Source organism: Danio rerio, chromosome 18 (assembly GCF_052040795.2).
Source record: "Danio rerio strain M-AB ecotype USA chromosome 18, GRCz13ab, whole genome shotgun sequence".
Taxonomy (NCBI): Eukaryota; Metazoa; Chordata; class Actinopteri; order Cypriniformes; family Danionidae; genus Danio; species Danio rerio.
The window spans coordinates 8,542,629-8,560,794 of record NC_141038.1 but is presented as its reverse complement, the minus strand read 5'-3'; the positions used below and the strand labels follow the sequence as shown (position 1 = coordinate 8,560,794).

General features: G+C 34.7%; 4 protein-coding genes across 34 annotated transcripts in view; 3 read left to right on the top strand and 1 right to left on the bottom strand.

The window, feature by feature from the left end:
- Window positions 1-15,523, top strand: part of bbs10 (Bardet-Biedl syndrome 10) — a 19,025-nt gene extending 3,502 nt beyond the window's left edge. For 2 of the 30 annotated variants that reach the window (XR_015514090.1, XR_015514093.1), the window contains 7 exons: window positions 784-1,130; window positions 2,231-2,289; window positions 5,677-5,902; window positions 8,822-8,933; window positions 10,785-10,988; window positions 11,115-11,212; window positions 14,982-15,523. Coding sequence is in view for 8 of the 30 variants with exons in the window: in XM_087291381.1 (XP_087147507.1) it covers window positions 784-2,287 (1,504 nt within the window). In the remaining 22 variants the exon portion in view is untranslated. 30 annotated transcript variants of the gene reach the window in all.
- LOC101882393 (uncharacterized) overlaps window positions 1-18,166 on the top strand; it is a 768,785-nt gene that overhangs the window by 255,558 nt on the left and 495,061 nt on the right. The gene's annotated exons all lie outside the window — the stretch shown is intronic.
- Window positions 1-18,166, top strand: part of utp15 (UTP15 small subunit processome component) — a 355,707-nt gene that overhangs the window by 11,911 nt on the left and 325,630 nt on the right. The gene's annotated exons all lie outside the window — the stretch shown is intronic.
- si:dkey-30c15.17 lies at window positions 4,136-18,166 on the bottom strand. Of its 2 annotated transcripts, none has more exons than XM_087292880.1 (9): window positions 17,968-18,166; window positions 14,977-15,826; window positions 10,808-11,009; window positions 9,019-9,152; window positions 8,811-8,938; window positions 7,975-8,093; window positions 6,017-6,157; window positions 5,709-5,881; window positions 4,136-4,892 (listed from the first exon to the last, which is right to left on the bottom strand). In XM_087292880.1, the coding sequence occupies exons 2-9, from the start codon at window positions 15,598-15,600 to the stop codon at window positions 4,440-4,442; spliced, it is 1,974 nt and encodes a 657-aa protein (XP_087149006.1). In that variant the 5' UTR covers window positions 15,601-15,826; window positions 17,968-18,166; the 3' UTR covers window positions 4,136-4,439. The 2 variants fall into 2 exon arrangements, with proteins under 2 accessions (XP_087149006.1, XP_087149007.1); XM_087292881.1 differs by having other exon boundaries at window positions 15,006-15,826; window positions 17,968-18,144.

Sequence of the window (18,166 nt, the reverse complement as noted above, 5' to 3'; positions counted from 1 at the left end):
AAGAAAGAGCAGAGTTTGTTGAATAATCTTAGTTACGTATGATTCAATGCTCAAACGTCGTCTGACCAAGATTAATACAAGTGTTATTATACCACAAGCAACAGCAATGGAAAATGAATGCTTTACAACATTGTCCAGAGATAATACAGACCTTAAAATGAAGACTTTCGCTCATCACTTACTCATGTAAACAAGTGTCGCTTGAAGCCACACAGTCATAGAATTATATCAATATGGATATAATAAAGGAAATAATAATAACAATAAAGCAATAATTATAGGAAAATGGTAAAAATCTAATATAAAAACATAATAAAATCAAAAATAATAATAATAATCAAATCATTAACTAATAATAAAAATTATTATTATATAAATGACTAATAATCATATGATTAAATAAAATAATTAAATGAAGAATAAATGAACATAAACAGATGAAAATAAAACACAACACAAATGAACGGTTGTTTTCTTAAAACAATACACATAAGTTTGCTACAAGAATTCTCATGTTCTTGGTTAGTATCTTCACAACCATTGCATGTGCTCTTTTGGTATAATGGTATAATGACTACATATGATTTATTTAGTTTTTCAGTTTCTTCATTAAAACACAACCCAGAAACATTGCTTAGAAAAGTAAAAAAAATAAAATAAAATAGAAAAGCAAACCAAAACTTTTGACATTTTTCAAATGTAATTTTTTTTGTTTATGTATTCATTTGAAAATGATGTAGATGTAGCTAGTTATCCATCCCTGTTTTCGTCTTTGTTTTTCAGGATGGTGTTGGACTGCGTGTGCGCACATGCTAAATCCACTGGCGACGGCACAAAGTCATTCATTCTCCTTCTGTCTGCACTATTGCGAGCAATTCAAGACTCTGCACACATGCGCCGCAAAGCATCTTGGAGCAACCCTGCTCTTCAAAATCTTGCTAATCGCTTGATGGCGCTCAGTAGGAATGAGCTGGATGATATCATAATACACCAAGTTACCCCATATGCCTCATCATACTGTAGTCACCATAGCGACAAACTGGAGCACAGCATCCTAGATTATTTGATCAGCGGGTACATTTCTGGAAGAACAGGAGCTGGCCAGGCGGAAATCCTTAAACATATCCTGTGTGAGTTTTACTATAAATCTAAACGAGATCAAAACACAACCGAAACAATCTCATTCATTCATTCACACTTTAATGTCTTACATACGCGAGTGGCCGGACTTCCTGTTGGCTGCTCTGAGGTGATTGAAGGCCTGGTTGTGACTCGTGATTGGTCAGTGTGGACTGAATTGCGAGGTCCAATAAAAGCGCTAGTTTTATATGAGAGTTTTGGATCATCTCTTGGTGATAATATAACCGTATGCTTTCAGCAAGACTGGTTGAGTCGCACAGAGAGCATCACAAAGCAAAAGTTAGCATATTTACTAGAATTACAGGTGAATGTGGTGCTGTCTTCTGTAAAGCAGCCGGAGTGTGTGTTACAATGGGCTCGAATGAACCACGTCGCTCTTCTTGAGTGTGTTGACTCGGACCAATTAGACTTTCTTTGCAACATCAATTTTCCAGAAACTCTTTCTCATCCGCAACACATTGTGATGTTAAAATACTGTAAGCGTTTGCAACTGGGTGGGCTTCGCTGCGCCCAATTGGGAATATATTCAAACGCGCACACGCTTGTTCTTTGCGCACCGGCGCCAGGATTGCTTGATCAGACTGTGTGTGTAAGTCGAGGTGTGTTTTTAATGTTACAACATATCACTCGAACCCTAGAATCCAATCAATTCAAGAGTTCTTCTGTTGACCAATCACAATGCACCGTTTCATCTCAGGATCTATGGAGGGCAGTTATGCAGGCTGGCGGAGTTTTGCCTGTCGGTGGTGTGTTTGAGTTCCTGCTACATCACTTTTTGTTGACCAGGCATACCAGTGACCCGGAGAGCTGCAGGTTGCTGGCGGAGGCTTTGTTGTGTGTGCCTAGAGCTTTGTATGCGCACAATCACAGACGTTTCTTGAACATCCAGACTTGCTTCTTCAATGATCTTAAGAAATGGGATCGAACCAGCGTTGGAGACCCTGTGAAATTTGAGTTTGGGTTTAGTGAGGGTTTGTGTCTGGAGTCGGTCAGTGGTAAACAGCAGCTGGTTGTTTCTGTGTTGGAGTGTTTGCACAGACTTTTATGTGTAGGGGCTGTTTTATACACACGCTCTCTGTTACGCCCTCAGATTTACTCTGAGGAGGATGAGGAAGAGGAGGAAGAAGTGCATACAAACTCCATTTAGACGTAAGTGAAGCCTGTAATATTTATTCTTAAGCACAGAGACCTCTGGTCAATGTTTATAGTTGAACTTAAATATCTGAAGTGCTCAGAAGTGTCAATGCTGTGCAGAATATCAAAGAAAGTGGAATCTTGGTGAAATATTGGTGAAATTTTTTGTTTTCAGAGCAATATTTGAGATGACTAAGGCTAACAGTTTTTATTAGATGGATGTCAAAGGTGAATAAATAAAGCTGAAGTTGATAACAGCTGAGTACACTCAAAGCCTTGTTTTTTTAAACTAAAAATGAATTGCCACTTGCTTTGATATTTTTGTATGATACAGACAGATATGTATCCGCTTGTTAAGTGTGACATCACGCGAAGCGGCTTCCGGGTCCAAGCGCTCTATTCAACTGAATGGGGAGATTCATGAAATGGTAATAATAAACATTTACAAAGCGATTTAAGGCTTTCGAAAATCACGATTGCAGTATATATGTCCATGCCTAATATCCGATGGCCAGAAAGTCATCATAAACGAATGATTTCTCCACTCAAATGAATGGCGGCTTGGACGCGGAAACAGTATTACATACGTCACCAACACGTCACCACTTAACAAGCGGATAGAATATGTATAGATTAGTTTTACAGATCCTTATATAAGTATTTATGTATCTATATGTATTTTGGAATATCTATTTGCATAGAGTATTCAATCAAATATACAATTAATTTCCATAGTAAATTCAAATAATTTGTAATTTTTAAAAATACAGTATTTATAGATTTTTTAAACCCAGGCTCATTCTGATTATGAACCACTATGTACATTTCTGGAGAGCACCAAATATGTCCCAGGAGCTACATTTTTTTTTTTGCAGTTTTTGTTTTCGCAAATCCACCAGAGGCCGCTGTCAACTGACTGACTAATGGACCGATATCACCACCCACCCCCTTCCCTAAACCCAACCAATAGTGTTTTATAAGCACCGATTGACCCACCCACCCCCTTCCCTAAACCCAACCGACAGTATTTTCAAAAGCAATCCAGAAAAGGAAAAACCCTCGCAGCAGCCTGATTTTGACCATGTTTTCAGATTTTACCACATTCTCACCCTGTTATTTACTTGTTTGTTTTATTTTTTGGCTTTTGTTTTCACCTCACCTACTTTCTGAAATTGTTCTTCACCGGACTCAAACCCCGTCGTCAGGGTCTGCTCCGCTCTGTGTCTCCAATCCTCCAAAATATGCGGCGAGTCACTGGACAAAATGGGAACAGCGTAAAAGCCATTTACACAGAGGTAAACGGTCAGCTGGTATAAGTAGGAAAAGGAACAGCGTCATACCGCACCATAGCGCTCGTTTTAAATGCTAAATGCATTCTGGCTACATAATGGCTACATAATTTGCAACCTCCAGAAATGTATATAGGGCACCCCCAGGTCTCCCGGATTTTCAGATACAAATGTTGCCAGGTATGATATAGGGGTGCATCTTCAGAATGAGCCTATGTTGTTGTTGTTGTTTTTAATTCGACAAGTAGTATGCAATATTCGCTAATAAAGGGGAAAAGTTCTAGATGGTTAATATTGTATTACCAAAAATAGTTTTCATTCAGTTTTCTAAAATGTGCATTTATTGTTAACGATGAAGAAATGTATAAGGTTATAGAGATTTCTATATAAAAAATAGAATATATATAATATACATTATTCAAATAATCCTGAAAAAATTATCATGGTTTACAGAAAAATGTTAAACAAAGCAAAGTTTTTCAACACTGATAATTAATAATTTATGTTTTTTTTTTTTGGCATGTCTGCATATTAGAAATGACTTCTGGAAGAGAACACTTAAGACTAAAGTATCTTTTTTTAAAATTCAGTTTATCACAGAAACAGTTACTATTTTAGAACAAAGTAAAAAAAAAGTCATGTTAAATTAAAAATATTTCGGATTACTTCAGTTTTTATTGTTTTATCAAGCAAATGCAGCCTTGTTTTTTGCAAATGAGGAAAAAATTTGCTTTGAAAATCTGGCCCTGTTGCTGATTAAATATGTTGAAATTCCAAATAAAAATAGCAAAAGGTTAAAGAATATAAACTAAAGTTTATGAAAATTGTTAGTTATAGATGATATTGTGTTCTTTACCCCATCTCTATCTCCTCCCCTTAATAAATATCCAGTCGGTCCCAGAAGTCACAGAAATGGTCCCTGCTGCCATGTTGAGGGTGTGACTGTAGAGTCAGGTTCAGGATGGTCCAGCCCCCAATATCTGTGTACCGTGGCCAAACAGGCAGTCTCTGCTCTCTGCAGAAGTGTGTCTGTTCATCTCTAGAATTTGGGTCCCCTGTGTGGGCAAACATCCCCCAGTAACAGGCCATCCGATTAGCCAGGAGGCGCTCTTGAGGTGTAAATGTGAAGTTAGTGCTGGGGGCAGAGTCAAAAAGAAAAGGAAGCTCCGCCCCATGGCAGGAATGGTTGTAGCAGAATGTAAGCTCCGCCCATATGTTGGGATCTGATGGGGCGTGGTCAAATACATACATCCAAACAGCTCCGCCTACTTTAACTCCAGAACGTGCAGACTGTCGAGCCGGACACGAAAACACATAATCTGTCACCATCTGCAAAACAGGCCGATTTAAGAAACGAATGAACGAAAGCTTTAAGGTGAGTAACATTTCTGACACATTCTTGAGGTGAATGAACATTCTTTGACCAATCACATAGTGGATAAGCCAGCCAATCAGAACACTCTGAGCTTTTCCACTGTAAAACCTGATAAGTTAACTCAAAGTCTCAAACCGATTGCGGCAAACCATTTAAGTTTTGAAACAAAATGGTCTGAGTACTGTAAACGTATATGTATATTGAGTCATATATATTATTTGTGTTGATATTATCAAACATTTGAAGTATTAGTAACCTAAACATTTTAAGTTCAGTTATCAAATCCGTGTGAGTTCAGTTAATAGGACAAATTAAGTCCAAACAACTATAAAGCTACTCAAATAGTTTAGTATTGCTTCTAGCATTAGAGTTAAAACAAAAATATAATACATTATTTCATAACTCATTAGGTTTGAGTTCTGCTTAATAAAATCATTGTATGAGTTACATTAAGTCAAAGTAACTTTTCCAATTATAACATTTCATTTAGTAATTTGGGTTTTACAGTGCAGTGGCTTGCAGAAACCAGATCTAAAACAGAATGGAAATAGAGGTGCTACAAAAAGGTTATAAGAGTGAAAAATGAGTACTTTTTGAACATTAATGTTTAATATGTTTCACGGAAAACTATACTCTGGGCTTAAGATTGTTAAAGTAGAATTTAAAGTAGCATTATTTACCAAATCAAGCCTCATTGTAAAGTGGTATCATCTAACTTCTCTCTTTTTTGTCCTGTAGATGATCATGTCTGTAGGCAGCTGACATCTTACCTGTGAAAGCATCACTCGTCTGTCCTGGTTTCGATAGAAAGGAATGTATTTGTGCAGAATTTTCAGCGCATGCTGCTTAAAAATGGCAGCAGTGTAGAGGACACATTCCAGCATTGACACGGATTTGTTGAAATTTCTGTAAACAAACATCACCCCCTCCTCAGAAGTCGTACCTACAGCACAGACCAAATGAGGTAAATGATGCAGACATTGTAGAACAATCATCCCAGATCAGTTCTTTGTGTCGCAGTTTAACTAGTGTTTATCATGAAATATATGCTGAAGAGTAAACAGAAAGTAACAGAGACCTAGTATAACAGGCTTGTAACTCTGCCAGTGGCCTTTTTGGAAGGCTGTGATTGGCTGTTCCTTGAGCAGCTGTCCATCAATGAACGGCCCCCACGTCTCAAAAACCTCCAAGAAACGGAAGGGATTAATGATCTTGGAACCTTCAAAACACAGATTTAGATTTGAGTTATTACTTCAGTGTTTGTATCGTGAGTAAATGTATGATTACATGGCTCTCTGAAATTCTTGATTCTGATTGATCATAAAATTCTGCAGTCTGATATTTTGAGAATGTTAAAGAATAACGTATAAATAAAAATATCTATCTTCACACTTTTGATATAATGATAATTTCTTATTATTATATAATTTACATTTTTTATATTTTATTTTGGTTTAACATACTGTAATGGTTTCAATTTTACATAAAGTTTAGTTTTAATTAAATGAAATTAATTATATTAATTTAATTGTATATACAATTTCATATCAAAACAATGTTTTCCAAAAATGATACTTAATAATTCATGTTTCTTGAGGATGTTTACATATTGAAATAAAATAAAAAGTCATGTTAAATTAAGAATATTCTGAATAAATCCTGTTTTTACTGTTTTAATCAAGCAAATGCAGCCTTGGTGAGCAGATGAGGCAAAAACAAAAACAAAAAACTTGGAAATAGTATACTGGCCCTGTCACTGATTAAACTCCAAAAAAAATTAAATCAAAAGGTTAAAGAATATAACCTTGTCCTTACTGAAGATATGAGTGATGATAATGATATGTACAGGGAATGTCGAATGTTATATGTTCAAGCAAAAAAGCTGGTGAGGAAGTTTTATTTCTGTTCGGAGCAGGTTAGGGTAAACCTCTTTAGAACTTACTGCAGTTCTTTATACACAGCTTTTCTGTGGTATAATTTTAAAAGAGGGAGTCTCCATAAGCTGCAGGTTGCATACAATGATTGTTTAAGAATTATTCTTTGTTGTTGTGCAAGTGAATTATTTTGTAATGTAAGAGTTCGATAATTTTTTCCTTTGAAGAGAAATTTGATGTTTATATGTTGATTGGAGAATTCTCAGAATAGTGTTTTAAAGTTATTGATAAATCCTAGGCTTACTGAGGTGTGTTCTCAGTCACCTTTAATGAAATATTGGCTTAACCGTCTTTTTTAAGGTATATTGTGTGGTTTGTATTGTTTTTGCTCGTTTGTCTTTTGTACTTTTGGACCTGGTGTCTGGAATAAAGAGAATAAATATAAACTAAAGTTTATGAAATTGTTAGTTATAGATCCTGATATTGTGTTATTTGCCCCATCTTTATCTCCCCTCCCCTTAATAAATGTTTCAGTCATATATAATTCATATAATGATCATTTTAATTATTATATTATATACATTTTATGTATTTTATTTTGGTTTAGTATACTGTAATGGTTTTATTTTACATAAAGTTTAGGTTTTAAGTTTTCCAGAAATTATAATTAATAATTTATGTTTCTTGAGCATGTCTACATATTAAAATAAAATAAAATCACTTCTGGAAGGGAACACTGAAGACTGAAGTAGCAAATTGTTTTTTAATTCAGTTTATCACAGCAATAGTTACTATTTTAAAACAAAGTAAAATAAAAAGTCATGTTAAATTAAGAATATTCTGGGTTATTTCAGTATTTACTGTTTTAATCAAGCAAATGTAGCCTTGGTGAGCAGATAAGACCAAAACATAAAAAAAAGTTTGCTTTAAAAATAATATTTTGTTTATTACTGGCCCTGTCACTGATTAAAACATGTTGAAATTCCAAATAAATAAATAAATAAATAGCTAAATGGTTAAAGAACAATAACTAAAGTTCATGTATAGTATGTATATGTATATATATATATATATATATATATATATATATATATATATATATATATATATATATATATATATATATATATATATATATATATATGTGAATGTGTGTATGTACCTGATTTGATCTGGGCATTGAGTACATCTTCTGAACTGAGAGAGCGCATGCAGGGCAGATCAAATACTGAGCAGTTAGTTAGCTTAGCAAAATCCCAGCCCAGTTTCATAGCATCCCATCTACAAAATAATAAACACCATCATCGATCATCAGCATTATCATTATTACGCTCATTATCTCAGGATGATACTATCTCTGTTCCAAAACCATAGTGAAATCTAGGAGTTTATGGTATCATATACAGTTGAATTCAAAATGATTTGGCCTCCTGTACATTTCTGTTTCTTTTTTAAATATTTCCCAAATGATGTTTTAGCAGATTCTGGAAATGTTCACAGTATTTCCGATAATATTTTGTCTTCTGGAGAAAGGCTGATTTGTTTTATTTTGGCTTGAAAAAAAAGCAGTTTTTAATTTTTAAAACTATTTTCAGGTCAATATCATTAGCCCCGTAAATATTTTACAGAACAAACCATTATTATACAATGACTGGCCTAATTACCCTAACTCGCCTAGTTAAGCTCTTAAATGTCACTTTAAGCTTAATACTAGTATCTTGAAAAATATCTAGTAAAATATGATGTACTGTCATCATGCCAAAGATAAAAGAAATCTTTGAGAAAGACTTTAACTGTATGTGCAAATGATGCAAAAGTCAAGCCAAACCATTATTTAATATAAATTTAGCTCTGTATTTAGCCTGGTTTGTGCTCAGCCCCTTGAATCCTGCTTCTGAAATACAGAAGTTACTGTATTTTTAAACTATATAGTCTAGCTTTATATTTGTTTAAGCAAGATGTTAATGTCAATACAAGGGTGATTAATCCATGTTTTACCTGGTTTTCAGAGGCAGTGAAAATGGTAAACTCTGTATGGCTGCATGTCTAAACAAAGTCTCGCTGCTCTGCATCATCAGATGGAGACTCACTGATTGGGCGCCTGCGCTCTCGCCAAACAGAGTAACCTACACACACATGCAAATCAATGTACGCTAATTAGATGTCCACACTGGCGTCATTCATCCACCCCCATGCTCCTTCGTACCTTATTTGGGTCTCCTCCAAAAGCCGCAATGTTTTCTTGGACCCAATGCAATGCTGCCTGCTGGTCTAGAATCCCATAATTCCCCACTGCAGAGCTCTCAGGATCTTTTCCTGTGACTAAGAAGCCAAAAGCACCTAAAATTGACCAAAACAACATGCTCGTTCAGAAATCATACACAGAAATACACCATTGTGCAAAGTTGAGTTGTGAAACTGGATTGCAGAACCAGTCTTATATTGCATGAGTATATTTGTGCGAGTAGCTGAAAAGTAGGTGAAATTTTCTATTTTTATTTCATTGCAAAAATGATTTGAATATAAAAGGTGCTGTATGTAAGTTTTTGAGTCTTCTAAAGAACAAAATATCATAATATGCTTGCAGATATTTAAGAAACATGCCAAGTGAACTTTCTTGTTTATCTGAAAAACAATGCTGAAGTCAGATATTTGGCTTTGAAAATGTGTGCTTCGTGCCAGAACATCTGTCTTTGTTTTGGTACCTTTAACCCGCCAATGCCAATTATATTCAGCACCCCTGGTTGCCTTGGCAGGGAACCACATATTACATTAATTTAGTCAGGAAGACTCTCAAAGTGTGCGTTAGTGATTAAAAATGTGAACTTCGGTGGACAGTAACAGCCTCCGAAATGAGACGCAGATTCAGATTTCCTCATGAAGTGGCTATTTATTAGGAAATCATTTAAATTTTACAAATGTAAACATTAGATGAACAAGTTACTTTGTACCACAATGTCCTAACAACACGCTACGGGACAACATTTGCAGCAATGAGCAATTTGGTTGTTTGCTACAGATTCAGCATGACAGAACTTTAAATACAGCCATTCAGAAGCACAGAATAGTGCACTTACTGCACTCCAGTGAAATAGTAAGGCTTATAATCTAATTAATGCATATTAAACCTCTTTAACATTAATAAATGTGCATGCTGTATCACTGATAATTGCTGAAAGTTTGTTGGCTTGCACTGAGTCACAGTTAAAGTTCAATTACAAATGGTTGTTTTCAAGATCTGAGGTGAACTATCTGCTGCTGCTTTCAGTAGTATGGCAGTAAATGGCATGTAAAATGGCATTCAAACCCACATTATTAGCATTTAACACTGAATAAAGCACATGAGGTGTACATGAGGTGTTTGTACTTGGGTTTAGTCACTGTTGTTCAGCTGAGAGAATTCAAAGCCATTTAAAAAATAGCAATTTTAGATGTTGGTTAGGGCAAAAACTGATTTTAATATAAAATACTATTAAAAAAGGGAAATAGGAAAATATCCCTTATTTCGCAAGTCGTTGCTTTTAGTTTAGGCACGCTCCTGTTGGTGTCGTCATTCTGGCAACCTGTACTGGCATGCAGTCGTCAGAGGAGGGGCTGAGTGAAAATGTGTTTTGAATCAGAAGTGCAGTACCTAGTACAACCACTGGGTGTCAAACTTACACACTGCACCATTAAATAAAGACCATGTTCCAAGTACATTTCCTACTGTAAATAAATTAAAACTAAGTTTTTGATTAGTAATTTGGATTGTTAAGAGCTTATTTGGACAACTTTACTAGCAATTTTTGTCAGTATTTAGATTTTTTTTTTGCACCATCAGTTCGCAGATATTCAGATTGTTGTATGTTGGCCAAATATTGTCCTGCCCTAGCAAACAATACATCAACGGAAAGATAATTTACTCAAATTTTATATAATGTATGAATCTCAATTTCTGAAAAATGTACTCTTATGACTGGTTCTGTGATCCAGGGTCACCGTTGTGTTTGACTAACCGAGACGATATTCCATGTTCACAACCACTGTGTTGCTGTAGTTACTGATGTAGCGGCCATCATACAAAGGTTTGGAGGCGGAGCCAGCGATGAAGTCACCGCCATGAATCCACACCATAACTGGTAGTGCTGTTACTTTTGGCAGCGACAGGTTGACACTCACAGGAACAAACACATTTAGGTAAAGGCAGTCCTCGCTGACCTGTGTACATGCAGAGTCACATTCAGTGATTGATTTCATTAAAAATGTATGTACAATGCCAGAAAGTAATATTATAATTCATTCATTTGTTTTCCTTTGGCTTAGTGGCCATTTATCAAGGGTCTCCACAGCGGAATGAACCGCCAACTTATCCAGCATATGTTTTACACAGCAGATGTCCTTCCAGTTGCAACCTATTACTGGTAAACAGTAAACACCCATACACACTGAATCACACACATACACTACGGCCAATTTAGTTAATTGAATTCACCTGTAGCGCATGTCTTTGGATTGTGGGGGAAACCGGAGCACCCAGAGCAAACCCAAATGAACACGAGGAGAACATGCAAACTCCACACAGAAATGTCAACTGACCGGGACTCAAAACAGCGACCTTCTTGCTGTGAGGCGACAGAGCTAACCACTGAGCCACTGATACTATAATAATACACTAAACATGAAAAATTATATTCTTGAGATTTATTTTCTAAAATGTAAAACGTTTTTGCCAGGGCAAATATTATATGCTCGTGTTCATAATTCTATGTGAAAATATCTAAATATTATTAATAATAATACATTTTAAATCTGAACCACCATAGGCTTTTCATGGCATATAAATATTGCTGATTGCTGATCTCTGGTGACTTGATGTTCTATCATCCTCATTTGTACGTCACTTTGGAGAAAAATGCTATACTAAATGACTAAAAAGTAATGTACTGTAAATGTGTGTGACATGTTGGTTTTCTTATCATGTTGTGACTATAACCTTGCTTCACACAGTTTCTAATGTGTAGCGTTTGAAGTGTGGTTGCTTAAGTGTTCTGTTGTAGTGTGGTTGGTAGAGAGTTGCTATGTTGCATGTTCTAGATGTAATTCTAGGGTGTTGCTAGTGGTTGGTAACATTTTCTGACTGCCCGTGTGTTGATACACTGCAGAAAGTGCTTTTCTCACTTAGATATTTTGTCTTGATTCTTGCCCAAGTATCTGTAAATTCTTCAATCAAGAAGCAGTTTCTAGACAAGCAAAAAATACTGTCTTGTTTTGAGAAATAATATGCCAAAATCAAGCAAGTTGTTTCTTAAAACAAGCAAAATAATCTGCCAATGGAGTCAGCAAAATGATATTGTTTTTCATTTGACATAAGATTATTTTGCTTGTTTTAAGGAAAAACTCACTTAATTTTGACATATTATTTCTTAAAACAAGACAATATGTGTTGCTCATCTAAAAAAAGCTACTTGGAGGATTTTTAGATATTTAGACTAAAAACAAGACAAAAAAAATCTAAGGAAAGCATTTTCAGCAGTGTACTGTAGGTGTTTGGATTCTGCTTTGTGGTTGTAAAAGTGTTCTTGGTGTACATTGTGACGTAGTTGCTAGAGTTGTATTGGATACGTTACAGTGTGTTGCTTTGTGGTTACTTAAATCTTTCTGATTGTGCATTGCTAGGGTGTGCAAAATGTTTATAAATTAAGATTTAAGATTCTATGTCGTTGTTGCTTGCCTGGAAGCTTTGTGGTTATTCTTATCATGTTGTTATCTGTTCTAAGTGTAAAATCCTCCTTCATATGAGTATTTATAACACTACATATGTTTTAATACTGTTAAAGTCAGAATAATTAGCCCTCCTGAATTATTAGCCCCCTGTCTATTTTTCCCCAGTATCTGTTTAACAGAGAAGATGTTTTCAACATATTTCTAATCATATTAGTTTTAATAACTCATTTCTAATAACGGATTTCTTTTATTTTTGCCATGATGACCTGGGTTGAGTATTTGTCATGATACGAATATTCAGCTTAAAGTGACATTTAAAGGCTTAACTCGGTTAATTAGGTAAGTTAGGGTAATTAATTAGGCAAGTCAGTGGTTTGTTCTGTAGACTATCAAAAAATGCTTAAGGGGCTAATAATTTTGTCCTTAAAATGGTTTTAAAAAATAAAAAAAACTGCTTTAAAACTAATAAGACTTTCTCTAGAGGAAAAATATTATTGGAAATACTGTAAAAAATTCCTTGCTCTGTTAATAATTATTTGGGAAATATTTGAAGAAGAATTTAAATGATTCAGAGCAGATCTAATTATTTTGTCTTCATCTGTATGTATTTGATATATGGGCCATTCTTCAACTATGGGCACTTTTAGCCTTGTGAAGTTAAGTTAAAAAAAAAACATATTCAAAATTAACGTAACATAGCCTCATAAGTTTAAACAATTTGTCTAGTTTTAAGATCTGTAAGAGGACAAACATTTTTTCCACCTTGAACTGAACAAATGTCAATTCCACCACATCTCGATATACAGCTTATTTCAAACTGAAATAAATTATGGCAGTCAAACTTTACCTAAGATCATTTTTGTATCTAGTTTAACCAATCTTTCCACAATATATTTAATAATTCTACATTTGTAAATGAAATAAATTAGTTGAATGCTGAATTGTACACCTGTGCACTCTAAAATTTAATATGAATATGGTTAAGAGTTTATTAGAAAATAAATAAACTGAATTTGTATATTTTTCCCAGAGATGGGTTGCGGCTGGAAGGGCATCCGCTGCGTAAAAACTTGCTGGATAAGTTGGCGGTTCATTCCGCTGTAGCGACCCCGGATTAATAAAGGGACTAAGCCGACAAGAAAATGAATGAATTTGTATATTAAATAGAGCATGAACTTACACATTGTGAATACACTTTTAATATGTGATGAGAACTTTTCAAATATTTTTAAAAACGTGTGTGGTGGTGGAAATGACATTTAAACAGTTTATTGTGAAAAAAATTAAAAAGCTTCACTGATTAGCTTTGAATTGATTCTAGCCTTTCATGTATACAAAAGCCTCTTATTCAACTTAATTTTGTTTGGTGTTTAAAAACATCTTTAAAGGTACAACATGTTTGGAAATGACGTAGAATAAATGTATTTCCTTATCAAGCAATATTTATCTTGATTTTTCTTCAAGTGTTGTTGATAAAAAGTTAAATTTCCTCCATCTTGAACATGTTCTCAGATGGCACTATTCATTTTCATATAAACCACCTAAATAATTTTTCACACAAATTTTTTAAAGCGACATTACAGTGTTGTGGTGGAAATGACACTGATTCTGTGCGACAGCTATATTTTGTATAAAAAATAATATTGATAATAGTATCACATTAATCACTATAAGCCTAAACCACGACGAATGAAGCTCTGCACAAGACTTTTGGCCAGCGGAGAAATTAAAATGGTTGTGCCCAACTGAGTCTGGTTCTCTCAAGGTTTTTTTTCTTCACTCCCATCAGGTGAAGTTTTTTTTCCCTCTCCGCTGTCGCCACTGGCTCGCAAGGTTCAGGATTGGTAGAGCTACGCATCGATGAATTGGCTCTTCAGTGTTTGAACTCTCAGTAATGATTAAATCACACTGAACTGAGCTAAACTGAACTGAACTGAACTTAAACACTAAAACCTGAACCACACTGTTCCAGTTACTATGACCATTTATGTGAAGCTGCTTTGACACAATCTACATTGTAAAAGCGCTATACAAATAAAGCTGAATTGAATTGAATTGAATTGAATATTTAAATAATTTCACTAGTGCTTCATTAAGATACATTAATATATACCAGATAAATAATATTTTAAAATGTTATTTTCATTGTTATAGTTTAAAACTCTGGGTATGTGACAAGGTGAAAACAGTGATTTTGACACCTAAAAGGAGGTTGAATATAAGAAAAAAAATACAATGGAAAGCTAGTACATTTTTGAAAGTAGGTTTTATTGTTAGTTTGACAAAGAAAGAGGAATTTGAACAAAATTATCTATATATTTTTTTATATGATCAAAGGACAAAAAGTGCCCGTAGTTGAAGAATTACCCATTTACTGTGTGATTTGCCTAAAGTCTAAAAAAACAGTGTTTTAGTTAGTGACTGGCTTTAAAAAATGTGTCATAATTGAAATTTTGCATACCTCAGGAGGACACAGCCGAGAGAACTCACCGGCACACATCTGCATACACGCAGGACGGGGAAACGTTGCATTGTAGGTGTACAACCAAGGTGAAACTGGCGAAGGAGGAGCCCAGCGCTTGTCTCCCACAGGAGGATCAGCATACGGGATCCCATAAAACACATGAGCTTTTTCCAAAGTCAGACCACGAACTCGGCCTAGAAGTGTGACAACCACTGGATCTGCACCAGAGCCGTCCTCCAGACCATCAGAGGAGGTATTATTCAATGAATTCAATATACTTTCTGCTTTATTTGCAGCATCATGCACAGTAATATCAATCTCAGGATCCTTGTGTACAATATTTGTTGAATCAGGCGTGGATTCAACCAAACCAGTATCATCAGCATTACCATAAAACTCAAGACTCTTGATTAAGTTTAAAGACTCTTCTAGAAATGTGTCATCCAATGCGATCTCGTGTTTTCTATTATGTTCAATGTTTGGGATGTTGAACATCATTGTCCGATACTCAGTGTCTACATTAAAGCTTTTTTGTTGTGGTTTACGCTCTTCTCTTCCATTTAAAACCACCGTCATTGAAAGCAGTGCAAGTAATATCGAAGTTGTACAAGATGAACCCATAATGACTCTATATATCCAATCAGAATAGTTTAATAGTTCCACTCACTTCATCAGAGGAATTTCAGATGCCTAAAAATCCACACGCAGAATGCTGTAAAAATCCACAGTTGGCGTTTGTCGTGAGTTGCATGTAGAGGAATCCGACTGTTGAGTTTCATGTGACATCAATGAGTTAGACTGACCCACATTCCCAAACGTTTCCTTCAGTCTCTCTCGCACACTGAAGCTTTTGTGAAATAAATCAGATTACAGGGAGAGTTCAGGAAACGGCAAATGCACAGGTCAAAGCCAATGTTTTGTCTATTTTTAAACAACAGCATCACATATACTTACAAATAGATATTTATATGTACTTCAATGTATTTGTGCTTGTTTTACTCAGTAACTTGGATTTAGATTCTTTTTAAAGGGGTAGTTCACCCAAAAATCAACATTTCCTCATCATTTGCTCACACTCAAGTGGTTCTAGATGTTTGTATGAATTTCTTTCTTCACTGTGATAAAATGCTGGGTCCCACACAATTAATTAACTTGTATTAATCAACACAAATTGATTAATTTAACTTAATCGATTTGTCAAATTTAAGTCGATTGAACATAAAACAATTAAGTTGCCTTCCCCACCCCCTAAAAAACTTCATCTTTATTAAATAGCTAAATATTAAATAATAAATATTAAATAGCAGCAAAATTCATTTTTTGATTTTTCCGTTGAACGCAAAACAAGATATTCTGAAGAATGTTCAGGGGAAAAGCAGCCATTGACATCTATAGTAGGATCAAAAATACTTTGGAAGTCAGTAGAAGTTCATTCTTCAAAATATCTATTTTTGTGTCTAACAGAAGAAAGAAACTATAACAGGTTTCAAATTGGAGGATGACAGACTTTTAATTGTTCATTTTTGCTGCTTTAAGCTCTTGTCCGAAGGACTCAAATCAAGTACTTGCATAAATAGTTGAAGTCAGAATTTTTCAAGTGGTGCTCGCTGCAGAGCCATTTGGGGAGAGCTGAGCTCCAGCGAGGGGGAGCTTAAGCTTGAGCTCCACCTTTTTTGCACTTCTTCTACGAGTGATGTCACTGGGGGTAGGGTTAGGGGTGGGGTTGGTGTACGCATTAAAACAGCTTACAGGAGGAGGAGCGACAGCTCATGCTCCCCCTCGCTGGAGCTCAGCTCTCCTCAAATGGCTCTGCAGCGAGCACCCTCTCGAATTTTTAGCCCCCCTTTTCTTCTTTAAATAGTTTTCAACTGATGTTTTGAATTGTTTGATTGTTTTGATGATCTGGATGTTTGATTCTGGAAATGCTTACAGTATGTCTGATAATAGTTTTTCTTCTGGAGAAAGTCTGATTTGTTTTATTTCGGCTAGAATAAAAGAAGTTTTTAATTTGTTTAAAAACCATTTTAGGGTCAAAATTATTAACCCCTTTAAGCTGTATTTTGTCCCGATAGTCTACAGAACAAACCATTGTTGTACAATAACTTGCCTAATTACCCTAACCTGCCTCATTAACCTAATCAAGCCTTTAAATGTGACTTTAAGCTGTATAGAAGTGTCTTGAAAAATATCTAGTCAAATATTATTTATTTACTGTCATCATGGCAAAGATAAAATAAATCAGTTATTAGAGATGAGTTATTAAAACTATTATGTTAATAAATGTGTTGAAAAAATCTTCTCTACGTTAAACAGAAATCGGGGGAAAAAATAAAAAGGGAGGCTAATAATTCAGGGTGGCTAATAATTCTGTCTTCAACTGTATATAGATGCCCTAACAAAAGATACTAAGTATAATTATGAAGTACTCAATTTCTGTTTTACTTGAGCAAAAGCACAAAGCACAATTATTATTGATTAACATTTCTTACCACAGATAATAAATGATCATTCAAAGTGTTCAAGAAAAAAAAAACATTGTAGATTGTAAAAATCAAATAAGTCAGGTCAGGCTTTTTACAATAAGTATTCATAAGTTAATACATTGACTAAAATGAACTAATAACAAACAAAACTTGTACCGCATTTATTAATCTTAGCTCAACATTCACTACTAGATTATTAAAATCCAAATTCATGCTTGTTAACATTTGTTAATGCACTGTGAGTTACTATGAACTAACAATCAACGACTTCTTTTTCATTAAATAATGTAAACTAACATGAATAAATACTGTAATAGATGTATTGTTCATTGTTTGTTCATGTTAGTAAATACATTAACTAATACAACTTTTAGAATCAAATGCTTTAGACAAATGTGAATATTTCCACATTTAATCATTCAAACTGCTAAATCTATAACAGCAGATATACTGTAGTTCACAAACATCTGACAGACAATAATTCAGTTTTGGGTTATTAACTTACATTTCAGGAGATCAGTCACAAGCACTTCAGCTATGATTGTCGTCCATTCTGGCCTTATTTTTAGTCAGTCTTGCTGCTTCAGTGATTTATTAACATTAGACTCGCTCTGACTTCTTTATACTTTGTAACTCAGACACTGTTCTTGTTTAATCATTACCCCAGAAGTAAAACAAAAACAAGATGTTGTTTTTACAGAGAG

Coding starts and splice junctions, on each gene's coding strand:
- si:dkey-30c15.17 (XM_087292880.1), bottom strand. CDS start 15,600: ATGGGTTCATCTTGTACAACTTCGATATTACTTGCACTGCTTTCAATG. Junction 6,158..7,974: donor CAATGCCCAGATCAAATCAG/GTACATACACAC, acceptor TGTGTTTTGAAG/GTTCCAAGATCATTAATCCC. Junction 5,882..6,016: donor TTACAAGCCTGTTATACTAG/GTCTCTGTTACT, acceptor TCTGTGCTGTAG/GTACGACTTCTGAGGAGGGG.